General features: G+C 50.5%; 2 protein-coding genes and 1 non-coding gene across 3 annotated transcripts; 1 reads left to right on the top strand and 2 right to left on the bottom strand.

The window, feature by feature from the left end:
- Nucleotides 1-5,568: 5,568 nt before the first annotated feature.
- Nucleotides 5,569-10,823, top strand: EPOR (erythropoietin receptor). The gene is made up of 8 exons (XM_066273872.1): nt 5,569-6,117; nt 6,916-7,051; nt 7,333-7,511; nt 7,588-7,745; nt 8,034-8,187; nt 8,271-8,358; nt 9,693-9,780; nt 9,874-10,823. The coding sequence occupies exons 1-8, from the start codon at nt 6,003-6,005 to the stop codon at nt 10,477-10,479; spliced, it is 1,524 nt and encodes a 507-aa protein (XP_066129969.1). The 5' UTR covers nt 5,569-6,002; the 3' UTR covers nt 10,480-10,823.
- LOC136321545 (U4 spliceosomal RNA) lies at nt 8,913-9,060 on the bottom strand. Its single transcript, XR_010728701.1, has one exon. It is a non-coding gene; the product is annotated as a U4 spliceosomal RNA (small nuclear RNA).
- A 505-nt stretch (nt 10,824-11,328) lies between the features above and the next one.
- SWSAP1 (SWIM-type zinc finger 7 associated protein 1) lies at nt 11,329-14,104 on the bottom strand. The gene is made up of 2 exons (XM_066273882.1): nt 13,855-14,104; nt 11,329-13,184 (listed from the first exon to the last, which is right to left on the bottom strand). Exons 1-2 carry the CDS (start codon nt 14,101-14,103, stop codon nt 12,681-12,683), a joined length of 753 nt encoding a protein of 250 aa, XP_066129979.1. The 5' UTR covers nt 14,104; the 3' UTR covers nt 11,329-12,680.
- Between the last annotated feature and the right edge of the window lie 207 nt (nt 14,105-14,311).

Raw genomic sequence — 14,311 nt, 5'->3', positions numbered from 1 at the left:
GGAGTGAAGTCTGGGAGGACACAAAAATGAAAAATACATTTGGGTGCTGTTAATAGGAGAAAAAAGAAGTCTGGTGAATGGGTATAAAAACAATTTCTAGGGTTCTAAACATGGTCCTTGGAGCAATAATGAGGGATGCTCAGGCCCTGTTTGGGGTGGGAGAGGAGAGAGAAGAATGTAAGCATCGCCTGACCAGGCAGTGGCGCAGTGGATAGATCGTCGGACTGGGATGCCAAGGACCCAGGTTCGAGACCCCGAGGTCGCCAGCTTGAGCGCGGGCTCATCTGGTTTGAGCAAAAGCTCACCAGCTTGGACCCAAGGTTGCTGGCTCCAGCAAGGGGTTACTCAGTCTGCTGAAGGCCCGCGGTCAAGGCACATATGAGAAAGCAACCAATGATCAACTAAGGTGTCGCAATACGCAACGAAAAACTAATGATTGATGCTTCTCATCTCTCCGTTCCTGTCTGTCTGTCCCTATCTATCCCTCTCTCTGACTCTCTCTGTCTCTGTAAAAATAAAAAAAAAATAATAAAAAAAAAGAATGTAAGCATCATGTAGGGTCTGGTAAAAGACAGATTGCAGTACTCAACATGCTACTTTACAGGCTTATTGCGGGGGGGGGGGGTTGTTATGAGTATTAAGACCTTAGTACTAATGGGATGTAACAATATCTTAAACTATCTTAAGCAAACAATAATTGCTATATATGCCTGACTGGTAATGGTACAGTGGATAGAGTGGTGACCCAGGACACTGCGATCCCAGGTTCAAAACCCTGAGGTTATTGGCTTGACCATGGGGTAGTCAGCTTGGCCAACATGCTAGCTTGAGCACTGGGTCACTGGCTTGAGCATGAGATCATCAGCATGATACCGAGGTCCTTGCCTGAAGCTCAAGGTTGCTAGCTTGAGCAAGAGGACACTGACTCAGCTTGAGCTACTTCACTCAAGGCATATATACCTGACTAGGAGGTGGCACAGTGGGTAGAGTGTCAGCCTGGGATGCTGAGGACCCAGGTTTGAAACCCTGAGGTTGCCGGCTTGCGCACAGGGGATCATAGATATGACCCCATGGTCGCTGGCTTGAGACCAAGGTCATTGGCTTGAGCAAGAGGTCACTGGCTTGGCTGCAGCCCCCCCCCCCCCCCCGCCAGTCAAGGCACATATGATAAAGCAATTATGAACAACTAAGGTGCCTGACCAGGCGGTGGCGCAGTGGATAGAGCGTCGGACTGGGATGCAGAGGACCCAGGTTCAAGACCCCGAGGTCGCCAGCTTGAGCACGGGCTCATCTGGTTTGAGCAAAAGCCCACCAGCTTGAACCCAATGCTACTGGCTCCAGCAAGGGGCTACTTGGTCTGCTGAAGGCCCGCGGTCAAGGCACATATGAGAAAGCAATCAATGAACAACTAAGGTGTTGCAACGCACAATGAAAAACTAATGATTGATGCTTCTCATCTTTCTCCGTTCCTGTCTGTCTGTCCCTGTCTATTCCTCTCTGACTCACTCTCTGTCTCTGTAAAAAAAAAAAACAAAAAAACAAACAAACAAACAAAAAAAAAAACAACTAAGGTGTCGTAACAAAGAATGAATGGATGCTTCTCATCTCTCTCCCTGTCTATCCCTCCCTTCTCTCTCAAAAAAATAAAAAAGGCATATATGAGAAGCAATCAATGAACAACTAAAGTGAAGAAACCACGCCTGACCTGTGGTGGCACAGTGGATAGAGTGTTGACCTGGAATGCTGAGGTTGCTGGTTTGAAACCCTGGGCTTGCCCAGTCAAGGCACATATGAGAAGCAACTACTATGAGTTTGTGCTTCTCATCTTTCTCCTCCCTCTCTCTCTCCTTTCCTATTTTTCCCTCTCTAATAATTTAAGCCCTGGCCACATAGCTCAGTTGATTGGAGCCATCCCGAAGCGCAGAGGTTGCCCATTTGATCCCTGGTCAGGGCACATACAGGAGCCGCTGGATGTTCCTGTCTCTCTCTCCCTTGCCTCTCTCTCTCTCAAAATAAATAAATAAATAAATAAATAATCATTGCTATATAATGTAATATGTCAATTATATCTCAATAAAAATAAAATAATTGCGGCCCTGGCCGGTTGGCTCAGCGGTAGAGCGTCGGCCTGGCATGCGGGGGACCTGGGTTCGATTCCCGGCCAGGGCACATAGGAGAAGCGCCCATTTGCTTCTCCACCCCCACCCCCTCCTTCCTCTCTGTCTCTCTCTTCCCCTCCCGCAGCCAAGGCTCCATTGGAGCAAAGATGGCCCGGGCGCTGGGGATGGCTCCTTGGCCTCTGCCCCAGGTGCTAGAGTGGCTCTGGTCGAGGCACAGCGACGCCCTGGAGGGGCAGAGCGTCGCCCCCTGGTGGGCGTGCCGGGTGGATCCCGGTCGGGCGCATGCGGGAGTCTGTCTGACTGTCTCTCCCCGTTTCCAACTTCGGAAAGATACAAAAAAAAATAATAATAATAAATAAATAAATAAATAAAATAATTGCTCTACATACCAAGTGCTTATTATGTTCCAGGCTGCTCTAAGAACTTGATATAACCTCTCTCCTTGAATTCTCATAATAGCCCTATGGAGTAGGCACTATGATTTGACCCATTTTATTTTGTATATTCATTATTATTATTATTATTATTATTAGAGAGAGGGGGGGAAAGGGAACAGAGAGACAGGAACATAAAGCTGCTCCTGTATGTGCCCTGACCAGGGATGGAACGGGCAACCTCTGAGCTTCGGGATGACATTCCAACAAACCGAGCCATCTGGACAGGGCTTAAGTTTTTATTTATCAACTGAGTTTTACAGAAACAGGGAGGGGAAGGGAGAGAGAGGAGGGGGAAGGGAAGCATTCATTTCTTGTTCTACTCAGTTGTGTATTCATTGGTTGCTTCCCTTATGTGCCCTGACCTGGAATTGAACCCACAACTGTGTTGTTTCTGGATGATGCTCTAACCAGGCAGGGCTATTTGACCCATTTTATACATGAAAAACTGACACGAGGAAGGGTTAAACAACTTTTCCAAGGTAGCATAGTAAGTGGCAAGGCTGGGGTGCAATGTGCCCCATTCATGGTCGCCCGTTACAGTTTCTGACTTTCTCTCACACACAGTCCAAATGCCAGTTTCCTGAGGAAGAGATTCTTACTGAATCACTCCTGTTTTTCAAACATGCAGGGGTAGCCCTGGCCAGGTAGCTCAGTTGGTTAGAGCATTGTCTCAATGCGCTAGGGTTGTGATGTAATCCCTGGTTAGGGCACATACAGGAACCAACTAATGAATGCATGAATGAATGAAACAACAAATCAATGTTTCTCACCCTCCCTTCCTCTCTCTCTAAAATCAACCAATAAATAAAAATAAATAAAAATGCAAGGGTAGTCAGAAACAGCTGTATCCAGTGATTAACATAAAATCAGCTATATCTTTTATTTATTTATTTATTGTATTTTTCTGAAGTTGGAAATGGGAAGGCAGTCAGACAGACTCCCGCATGCGCCCGACCGGGATCCACCCAGCATGCCCACCAGGGAGCGATGTTCTGCCCATCTGGGGCGTTGCTCTGTTGCAACCAGAGCCATTCTAGTGCCTGAGGCAGAGGCCATAGAGCCATCCTCAGGGCCTGGGCTCACTTTGCTCCAATGGAGCCTTGGCTGAGGGAGGGGAAGAGAGAGACAGAGAGGAAGGAGAGGGGGAGGGATGGAGAAGCAGATGGGCGCTTCTCCTGTGTGCCCTGGCTGAGAATTGAACCCGGGATTCCTGCACGCCAGGCCGATGCTCTACCACTGAGCCAACCGGCCAGGTCCAAGATCAGCTATATCTTTATATCTCTTAGCTAGGCTTTTCTCTAATTTTTACTCCACAAACATTTCTTGAGCACCTGTTCTAGGTGCTGGGAACACAAAAATGAACAAAACAGACTAGTGAGGACAATGAATCAATAACAAAAGGTGATATTAAGTACTGATGATGCAAAATATAATAATAAGCTATTTCACGGCAATGGGGAGTGTGGGATGGGTTGCTGTTTTTTAATTTTATTTATTTTTATTTTTGTTTTTTGTTTTGTTTTGGGGTTTTTTTTACAGAGACAGAGAGAGAGTCAGAGAGAGGGATAGACAGACAGGAACAGAGAGATGAGATGAGAAGCATCAATCATTAGTTTTTTATTGCTCATTGAAACACCTTAGTTGTTCATTGATTGCTTTCTCATATGTGCCTTGACCACGGGCCTTCAGCAGACCGAGTAACCCCTTGCTTGAGCCAGTGACCTTGAGTCCAAGCTGGTGAGCTTTTGCTTAAACCAGATGAGCCCACGCTCAACCTGGCGACCTCGGGGTCTCGAACCTGGGTCCTCAGCATCCCAGTCCAACACTCTATCCACTGCGCCACCACCTGGTCAGGCTGAGATGACTTTCTAACCAATCAAGTAATCCAGCCTGGGTGAGGGTTGCTATTTTAAATAGAGTAATCAGGGAGGTCTTTATTGAGGAGGTAACATTTTATTCAGAGGCCTGAATAAAGTGAAGGCATGATCCCTGATATTTAGAGGAAGAGCCTTCCAGGCTGAGGGAACAGATGGTACAAAAGCCCATGTTAACTTCACCATCTGGCAAATTTTCCCCTCCAAGTGGCAAAGATGTTCCTGGCTACTCCATCTGCCCATTTTGTCACCCAGTAGAAAGTGACACCCCCTTTGTAAAGTCCTAGGATGGAAGCTCATTGATTGCATTTGGATTACATTCCACCCTGGTGGTTCACCGTGCTCCAGGGATGGTGCGTTTAATTGGCTAATCTGGGGCTGGCAAGAACAATCAGGTAGGTATTATCCTCCCCCCAGGAATGTACCTCTGTGGGGTTTACCCCAGTTTAAACTAAACCCAAGCAAATAACTGTTATGGTTTGGTCTATAATTACTTTCCACATTATGGTGTTTTTTTTTTTAATTTTTAAAGATTTTATTTATTGATTTTTAGAGACAGCCAAGAAAGAGAGAGAAAGTAGGAGTGGGAAGCATCTCGAAGTTGCTTCTCATGTGTGCCTTGACCTGGCAAGCCTGGGGCCTCGAACCAAGGACATCAGCATTACAGATTGGCACTTTATCCACTGCACTACTACAGGTCAGGCTATTAAAATTTTAATTTATCGATCTGAGAGAGAGAGAGAGAGAGAGAAACATTGATTTATTGTTTTACTTGTTTATGCATTCATTGGTTGACTCTGGTTGACTCTTGTATGTGCCCCGACTGGGAATGAAACCTGCAACTTTAGTGTATTAGGATGACATTCAAACCAACTGAGCTACCAAGCCAGGGCACTTTCCACATTATTAAAAGAACTGCACACTCCTTGTAAAATAATATCCTGAGTATACAAATGCACACCATATATTTCCCCCCCAAAATTAAAAAATTTCACACTCCCAAATATATGTAATTTTACAAATACAGGATCATACTATATACATACTGCCTGGCAGCACTGCCTAGCATTATGCAAAAACTCAACAGCTTATCACTATTACCATTATTATTTATTACTACCCAGACTGGCAAGAGATGTTGATTACCTGATAACATCAGTAGCTTACATTTTTGGAATGTTTGTTACATGCCAAGCCAAATTTTACAGATGAGGAGGCTGAAGCTCAGATAAGGTAGGTCACCTGTCCAGGGTCACACAGCAAGAAAGTGTTTTGGCCGCAGAAACCGAAGCTGTTCACCACCACCACCACCACCACCACACACCCGCGCAGTAGCAGGAGCTCGAGAGGGCCCCCGCCCCCTCCCGCGGGGCCTGGCAGGGCTACAGCCTCCCGCTTATCTCAGCCCAGGCTCCCTGCTGGTCCCGCCCCCTCGGGGCAGCTGCCACTTGGAGGCGCCTGGCCGGGAAGGGCCTGGTCAGCTGTGTCCGGCGGAGGCAGCTGTGGACTGAGCCAGAGGTGGAGGAAGCGTGGGGCAGGAGCTCTGGGCCCCCGGTGGCAGGGGCTTCATCATGGATCACTTAGGGGCGCCCCTCTGGCCCGGAGTCGGCTCCCTCTGTCTCCTGCTCACCGGGGCCACCTTGGCTCCCCCTCCCAACTCCCCTGGTCCCAAGTTTGAAATCAAAGGTAAGGAAGGATGGAGCTGTGTGTGGACCCCTACACTGGGTCCTGGAGGACAGTGCTCGGGCCTGAACTTCCAGCCTGGGTGTCTGAACCTCTAGAGCGGGTTCTGGTGAGGCATGCCGGGTCTAAGTCCCCAGACTGAGTTCTGGGGGCAACGCTGGAAAAAAACGTAAGGTTCCTATTTTATCTTTTCGGGGAGCCTGGGACATGCTACATCCTAATGGAGCAGAAGTGGTGCTGGGTCTGGGCTCCGCAGTCTAGAGTCCCTGAGGGGAAACCTCCAGTCGGGGAGAAAGGAAGAAGCCCGGGTCCGAGTCAGAGGGGCCGGGCCGCAGGCGACTGTAAACATGGTTGGCGTGCGGGCACCAGATCCCTAGTGCGGCTGGGTAGAGGGAGGGGGGCGGGGGCACGGTTAGCGCTATCGGGCGGCCGGGAGCCTGCAGGAGCCGATAGGGGGCCCTGCCTCCTCTACACACACCCACGGGCTCTCTTGTCCTAGGCTGGGGCAGGCCGTGCAGCGGGAGACCGAAGCCTTGAATGCTGCGCTCAGTGCAGAGAGTTGGGGGGTGGGCGAGTATGTATGGCGGCAACAGTAAGGAAAGTAACCTGCGCTTGGGAGTTCTGGAGGCGCTACCTCTGCGTATCCCTCCGGCGCCCCACGGGGTAGAGAGCTGGGTGGGGCTTTTGTCTTATCTGTCCGCACAGGCGGCGGGAAAGGAGGAGGGCTCTGTGGTCCGAAAACAGGGCTCGGCTCCCCTGACCCCTTGTACCCCCCCCCCACACACACACACACACTTCCAGCGGCCCTGCTGGTGGCCCGCGGGCCCGAAGAGCTTCTGTGCTTCACCGAGCGGTTGGAGGACTTGGTGTGTTTCTGGGAGGAAGCTGCAAGCGCCGGGGTCAGCCCAGACAACTACAGCTTCTCCTACCAGCTCGAGTGAGTCAGTCTGACCCGGCAGACGGACGCCCCCACAAGTGGAGGGGGCGGGGGCGGCCGGGACCGGTAGGCACCTCCCCTACTTGGTAGGAAGCCCGCGGGTTCAGGGCTGACACAACCACCAGTGGCGGGGGCTGGAGCATTCGGGTTATCACCGCTGGAGCGCGTCTCCGAACATGGGGCTGAGACGCCCTCTCGTGGTAGTGACCAAAATGAAACCACGGTCGGGTCACCACCACTTATTTTGCTCCCTTCTCTCCCGGTTCCTCCTCCGCACACAGAGGTGAGCAGTGGAAGCCGTGCCGCCTGCACCAGGCGCCCACAGCCCGCGGAGCGGTGCGCTTCTGGTGCTCACTGCCGACTGCCGACACGTCGAGCTTCGTACCTTTAGAGTTGCGCGTCACAGCGGCCTCGTCGGGTGCCCCACGCTATCGCCGTGTTATCCAGATCAACGAAGTGGGTAAGTTCTCCGGGAATGGGGGAGCGGTTGAAAGAGCGTCTCCGTCTGCGTCCACCTGAGCTACCTTTCTTGGTAGTGCTCCTGGATCCCCCGACGGGGCTAGAAGCGCGGCGGGCAGATGAGGGCGGCCACGTGGTACTGCGCTGGTTCCCACCGCCTGGGGCACCCATGGCGAGCCTCGTCCGCTACGAGGTGAACATCTCCGCAGGCAGCGCCACAGGGAGTGCACGGAGGGTGAGGATCGTCACTACCTGCCTGCGCCAAGGCTACCCCAAAGGTCCATCCCCTCCGAGTCCCGCCAAGAGGGTCACTACGGCCCAACCCCTCCAGGTCCCGCTCCAGATGTCAGACAACCCATTGCCCTGGCACACAAACCAGCTCCACGCCCACCGATAAAGGACCTTTCTCACTGCCTTCCCAGTCTACCTGAATCCTTATCCCAAAGCCTTCAGGGCTCCGCCCCCTCCATGTCTGTTTGCCTCTCCTGTATTGGCCACGCCTCTCACCGGGCCCCGCCCTTAGGTAGAGATACTGGATGGCCGTACTGAGTGTGTGCTAAGCAATCTTCGGCGAGGAACGCGTTACACTTTCATGGTCCGCGCACGTATGGCGGAGCCGAGCTTCGACGGCTTCTGGAGTGCTTGGTCGGAGCCTGCGTCGCTGTTGACAGCTAGTGGTGAGGCCCCAGGTAGGGGTGTAGAAGGGGCTGGGGCTGAGCATGGGCAAGCCCATTGCCTTAACCTATTCCCGGTTCTCCAGACCTGGACCCGCTCATCCTGACGCTCTCCCTTATCCTCGTGCTCATCCTGCTGCTGCTGGCCGTGCTCGCCCTCCTCTCCCACCGCCGGTGAGCACCCCATTCGGGCACATGGTCCAGACCCCTCCCCACCAACGTCCCCCTTTCGCTGTGGAAACTTCCTCTCAGAGGGAGGGAGGCACCTACTCAAGGTCACACAGTGAGAAGTCAGCGTCAGGGCAAGGATGCAAGTCAGACAAGACCCAGACTCTTAGTTAAAATATTCTGCTCTGGGGGACAGCTCATCTTGTTTCCCTTCTACCTCAGCGACTGCCCCTTTTTAGATTCCTTTGCAAGTTCCTTTATCCAATTTCATCAACGAGATGGGCTTAATGGAAAGATTTAAGCCCTTGTCTTCCCATCCCTGTTAAGCTCCTCAGATGCTTTATGATATGACCAGTCATCCTGAGGTTTTTGTAATTCTAAGCACATCCCATGTGGTTTCACACCCCCAAGCCTTGGCACATGCTGTTCCTTCCGCATGGATTATTCTTTCTGCCTTTTCCACTCAGCAATCTCCTAGTTGTCTTTCAAGGTCCTGTTCATTTATTTGGTTGGAAAATACATATTGAGTGTCAACTATGTGTTAGACACTGGGGAGAAAGTGGAGAACAAGCCAGACATGTCCCTGATCTTGTGGATCTCATCGAGTCAGACAACAAACAAGGGAACCAACAGATATTTGATTCTATTTAGCAATAATCATGCCTTGGATAAACCTCATTTGCTATGATACTGCCACTGCCCAAAGCTTGATATTTGACTATAAATTGTGATGAATGATATCACAGAAACAAATGAGATATGGGGACATGACAGCATGGTTAGGTAAGACCTCTGGGAGGTGACATCAGAGTGGAAATCTGAAGGTGAAAGGAAGCAACCATGTGAAAAGCAGGGAGAAGAAACAAGTGCAAGGACCCTGAGATGGTAATGAGCTTAGAACATTGAAGCAGCTGCAAGAACTCTATTGCTAACAGAGTGTTTGAAGAGGGAATGGTGGATGATGAGGTGAATGAGGTAAAAGGGGTGAATATATGCAGGGTTGTCTGCAGGGCTGTGGGGAGGAGACTGGATTTTATTCTTAATGCATTGGGGAATCACGGGAAGGATTGGGAGAAGTTATATAATGGACCTCCAGGCAAGCCTGGGCCAAGTTTAGAGGGGTGAGGCAGTGTGTATTGAACACATTCTTCAAAACACTGTTTCAGTTGCTTCCTGTAGGGCCCTACAGATGTTTCAGCCAAAGCCCCTATTCCATTTCCCCTATGCACTCTTCTGCTTTCATCACGATTGTCAGGGGCTAGGAGTATGTGCCCCTATGACTGGATACAGAGGGGATGTGCTCAATGACATATGCCCATGTATTTTTTTTTTTTCACCAGGGCTCTGAAGCAGAAGATCTGGCCTGGCATCCCAAGTCCTGAGAGTGAATTTGAAGGCCTTTTCACCACCCACAAGGGTAACTTCCAGGTAGGTGGTCTGGTTGTTTCCTCAGGGCCTGCAACTTCCCTGCTCCTGTGGCCAAACCCCAGGTCTCTGAGATGGCTGGTACTGTTTTCCCAGCTGTGGCTGTATCAGAATGATGGCTGTCTGTGGTGGAGCCCCTGCACCCCCTTCGTAGAAGACATACCCACCCCTCTGGAAGTCCTCTCTGAGCGCTGCTGGGGGGTGACACAAACAGTGGAACCAGGGGCCAACGGTGAGGGGTCCCTGCTGGAGCCTGTGGGCAATGAACATGCCCAGGACACTTACCTGGTGCTGGACAAGTGGTTGCTGCCCCAGAGCCCACCCAGCGAGGAGTCCCCACGGTCTGGTGGTGATTTGGACATAGCAGCCGTGGACGAAGGCTCAGAAGCATCCTTCTGCTCATCTGTTTTGGCCCTGAAACCAGAGGGGGCTTCGGCTGCCAGCTTTGAGTACACCATCCTGGACCCCAGTTCCCAGCTCTTGCGCCCAAGGGCACTGCCCCCTGAGCTACCCCCCACCCCACCCCACCTAAAGTACCTGTACCTTGTGGTGTCAGACTCTGGCATCTCAACTGACTATAGCTCAGGAGGCTCCCAGGGAGTCAAGGGGGGCTCATCCAATGGCGCCTATTCCAACCCTTATGAGAATAGCTTCATCCCAGCCCCTGAGACTTCACCCTCCAGCTATGTGGCCTGCTCCTAGGACTCTAGTCCTCAGAGGCTTGGGCACCCAGTATGACCTCAAGTGCTAGTCCAGGCTTAAGACTGATCTGGCAGGGTTGGCAAGGCCTCTCTTAGGACTGGGGGCATTTCTGACCTGGTTGTGTGCCTAATCCATCCTACTCAGGAAGTCACAACCTTGCAGTATTTTTAAATGTATAATATATATAGCGCCTTCTATGGCTAGGCCATATGAAGAGCAGTTTAGTATATGTGCTGCCGAAGCGAGTACATGAAGAGCAGTTTAAAAGGCTGTGAGCTCAGTCTGAAATTCAGGACCTGGAAATCTGAATAATCATAATAAAATGAATCAGCCACTGTAAGTTACACTAGCTGCAAAAGAAACAACTTCTAAATCTGAGTGGTTTAACACAATTAGTAGTTTCTCTCTCATATCTCAGTTCAAACGGGTGGGCAGCCATTCCTGAGATGAATCAGAAGCCCAGACTCTTCCAGTCTGTAGCTTCACCACCCTCCAATACCACCCTGGGGTCTTTAGATGGACCCTCTGCACTCTGCCAACCAGCAAGTAAAGGGAGAGCGAATTCTGTGGGCCATTTTAGGGATATAGCCTAGAAGTGGGCTCCCTCTCTTCACAAATTCCACAGGCCAGAAATGGTTATATGGCCCCAGCTAGACCCATGGATGGCTGGGAAGTGAAGTTTAGCTGTACGCCCAGGGAGAGGAAGGCTGTTAATGGGCCTCTAGCTTGTCTCTGCCACTAATAACAACAGTAATAACATTAATTCATAGAGCTTTATTCTATATCAGGCCTCATTCTAAAAATAGCACCAAATGTCATCAAGTGGCTCAATGCGAGTTCAAGTTTAACCATTTTTTAAAAAAACCATTTTATTTATTTAGAGAGGTGAGAGAGAGAGAGAAGGGAGGAGGAGCAGGAAGCATCAATTCCCATATATACGTTGACCAGGCAAGCCCAGGGTTTCAAATTGGCAACCTCAGCAGTCTAGGTTGATGCTTTATTCACTGGGCCACCACAGGTCAGGCAAGTTTAACCACTTTTTTTTAATTTTTATTTTTTATTTCGTTTTAGAGAGGGAGAGAGAGAACAAGAGAGAGAAACATCGATATGTTCTTCCACTTATATATGCTGTCATTGGTTGATTCTTGTATGTGCTCTGACCATTGACTGAACCTGCAACTGTGATGTATTCGGACAATGCTCAATCAACTGAGCTACCTGGCCAGGGCAAGTTTAACCACTTTTTAAAAGTTATCTGATATAACTTATGAAAGCTGAACATATGCATACCTTCTGCTGCAGCAATTCCACTTCTAGGTAAATAGCCTACACCAGCATGTATGGGCAAGAAATGTTCATAGCAGTAAGTTAATTTGATGAGTATATTGGGGTATAGTCACCATGAAATTATATGCAGTAGGGAAAAAGAATGAAATAGAAAATGTAGCTGATTTAATTTTGTATGACAGAGACAGAGGGATAGACAGGAAGGGAGAAAGATGAGAAGCCTCAATTCCTCACTGCAGCACTTTAGTTGTTTATTGATTGCTTTCTCATATGTGCCTTGACCTGGGGGCTACAGAAGAGCAAGTGACCCCTTGCTCAAGCCAGAGACCTTTGGGCTCAAACCAGTGACCATGGGGTCATGTCTATGATCTGCGCTCAACCCAGCAACCTCGCACGCAAGCTGGTGAGCCCGTGCTCAAGCCGGCGACCTCAGGGTTTCAAACCTGGGTCTTCTTGCGTCCTAGTCTGACGCTCTATCCACTGCACCACTGCCTTGTCAGTCTGTGGCTAATTCTTAGTAACAGTGTTGAGAGGGAGAAGAAGGAAGTCTCAAAAATCTTTTTTTAAAATTTATTTATTTTAGTAAGGAGAGAGAAAGAGAGAGAAGGAAGGAGGAGCAGGAAGCATCAACTCCCATATGTGCCTTGACTGGGCAAGCCTAGGGCTTCGAACAGGTAACCTCAGTATTCCAGGTCGATGCTTATCAAAAATATTTTTCGTAAAACTTTTTATAAAGTTCAAAACAGCAAAACTAAACAATATGTTGATAGGGTACAATGTGTACATGATAATGCTATTTTTAAAGGAGAAAAAACCACTTTACTTTCTTTAGGTTTTTAAAACTCTATATATCTCCCTGAGGCGTTATTCTAGCTACAGGAAAGAGGCATAGGGAGATGGTCACACACCAAAGCTCAGGACTGGCCTCCAGATCTTGATCCCTTGTCTGAGTTGGGGTCACCAGCTTGGGTAGGCCATGGTGTGATTGTCATCTCTCCATCTGGTTGGAAAGTCACACACCATTCTGCCTTGTGGCCCAGTCCGCCTGGCTCCAGACAGGCTCTGAAGCAGCGCTGTCTTGAGCCTGATGTATCTGGCTGCAGCCAGCACCGGGCAGGAAAATACCTCTGGAGAATAGACAGCTGCAGGGCATCCCCACTGACCTCTTCCTCCTGGGTCTGGAGGGCCACAATGAGTCCACAGCCTTGGCCAGGCCCAAACTGGTGACCGAAGTGGGCAGCTGTGTCCAGAAGCAGGGCAGCCAGGTAGGCAGCTTCCTGGGGCTCCAGGTCTTCAGCTAGGTACTCCTCCAGGCCGTCAAGCAACAGAAGGAAGGGGGCTGGTCCCCGGGCCTCATGGGCAGAGCACAGGAGCTGAAGGAGCTCACGGGTTGAGGGTGGGTACCGGAAATGGATCTTCTAGCAGGAGAGAAAAAAAGGAAAGGGCACAGAAAGTCAGGCTCCTGGCTTTAACAGCCTTGTTTCCTTGCATACTTTCCTGGATGAGGCTCTCTCTCTCCAGACAGCTAGTTCCAGAGTGAGGCAGCTGAGAGAGGTCCAGTATATTCTTCTGTTCCCCCCTCCCTTTTTTATTACCTATCAGTATCATTGCCCGGTATTAGTTCAGAACAAGGTACAGTATCTTTTCTTTTTAGCGATAGTGGCAAGATTTACTATTGCAAAAAGAGAGAGTACGCCCTCAAAGCAAGGAATGCCTTTTTGCCAAATCTCTAGGGCAATCTTTACACGCAAAGCCCACCCTTAGCCTTCCCAGTCTGACCCCATCATTGACTCCGGGTTCCTCGGAACCAACTCGCGTCTGGACCGCAAACAGGGTTATTCCCGCTCCTTACCAGCCTTGACCACACCCTTTGGGCACCGCCTTTCGCTAACTCCGCCCCTTCACTGGGTAGTCTCTCACTTTTTAATAAGCCCTCACAAATCCCGCCACCAGCTCATTCCTGACTCCGCCCTAGAACGGCTGTTTCGGCTTGCCCTTACTTCGTCCCCGCCATTGGTCTACTTTTCACTCAATCCTCGGTCCGCCCCGCTACTGACTGGTCCGCCTCAGGTCGCGTCGCCCTGTTACCTGAAGGCGCAGGGGATCGAATGCCGCCGGCGTCCTGTAGGGCAGGCTTTGCAGAGGCCTGCGGGTCAGGAAGAGGACGGGGCCTCGGCCCTCGCCTGCTGCCTCCAGGGCCGCCGCGAATAACAGCGCTGTCTTTCCAGATCCTGGGCCGCCGAGCAGCAGCAAAGGCGACCCAGCCTCCGCTGCGTCATCCTCCCTGGGTCCGGCAGCCCTACCCAGGCTTAGCATCCGCCTCAGCGTCTCCGCCATTCACAACGTACCTTTGTCCAATCGGCAGCCCGTTCCTCCCCTTAATCCCACCCAGGCCGGTACCTCGTTGGTTACAGTGCATTTAGCTTCTCCGTTGGTCTATGGATCTGTCCATCAAAATGAAGATCCGCCTTTGCTAGCTTCTATGATGAAGGAGCGATTAACGTAGTCTGAGGAAGGAATGCGGCCGTTTAAAGGGGAAAAGGCC

The sequence above is a fragment of the Saccopteryx bilineata genome, chromosome 1 (assembly GCF_036850765.1).
Source record: "Saccopteryx bilineata isolate mSacBil1 chromosome 1, mSacBil1_pri_phased_curated, whole genome shotgun sequence".
In the NCBI taxonomy this organism is placed as follows: Eukaryota; Metazoa; Chordata; class Mammalia; order Chiroptera; family Emballonuridae; genus Saccopteryx; species Saccopteryx bilineata.
The sequence above is the reverse complement of the archived record's forward strand: the minus strand, read 5'-3'. Positions and strand labels throughout refer to the sequence as shown.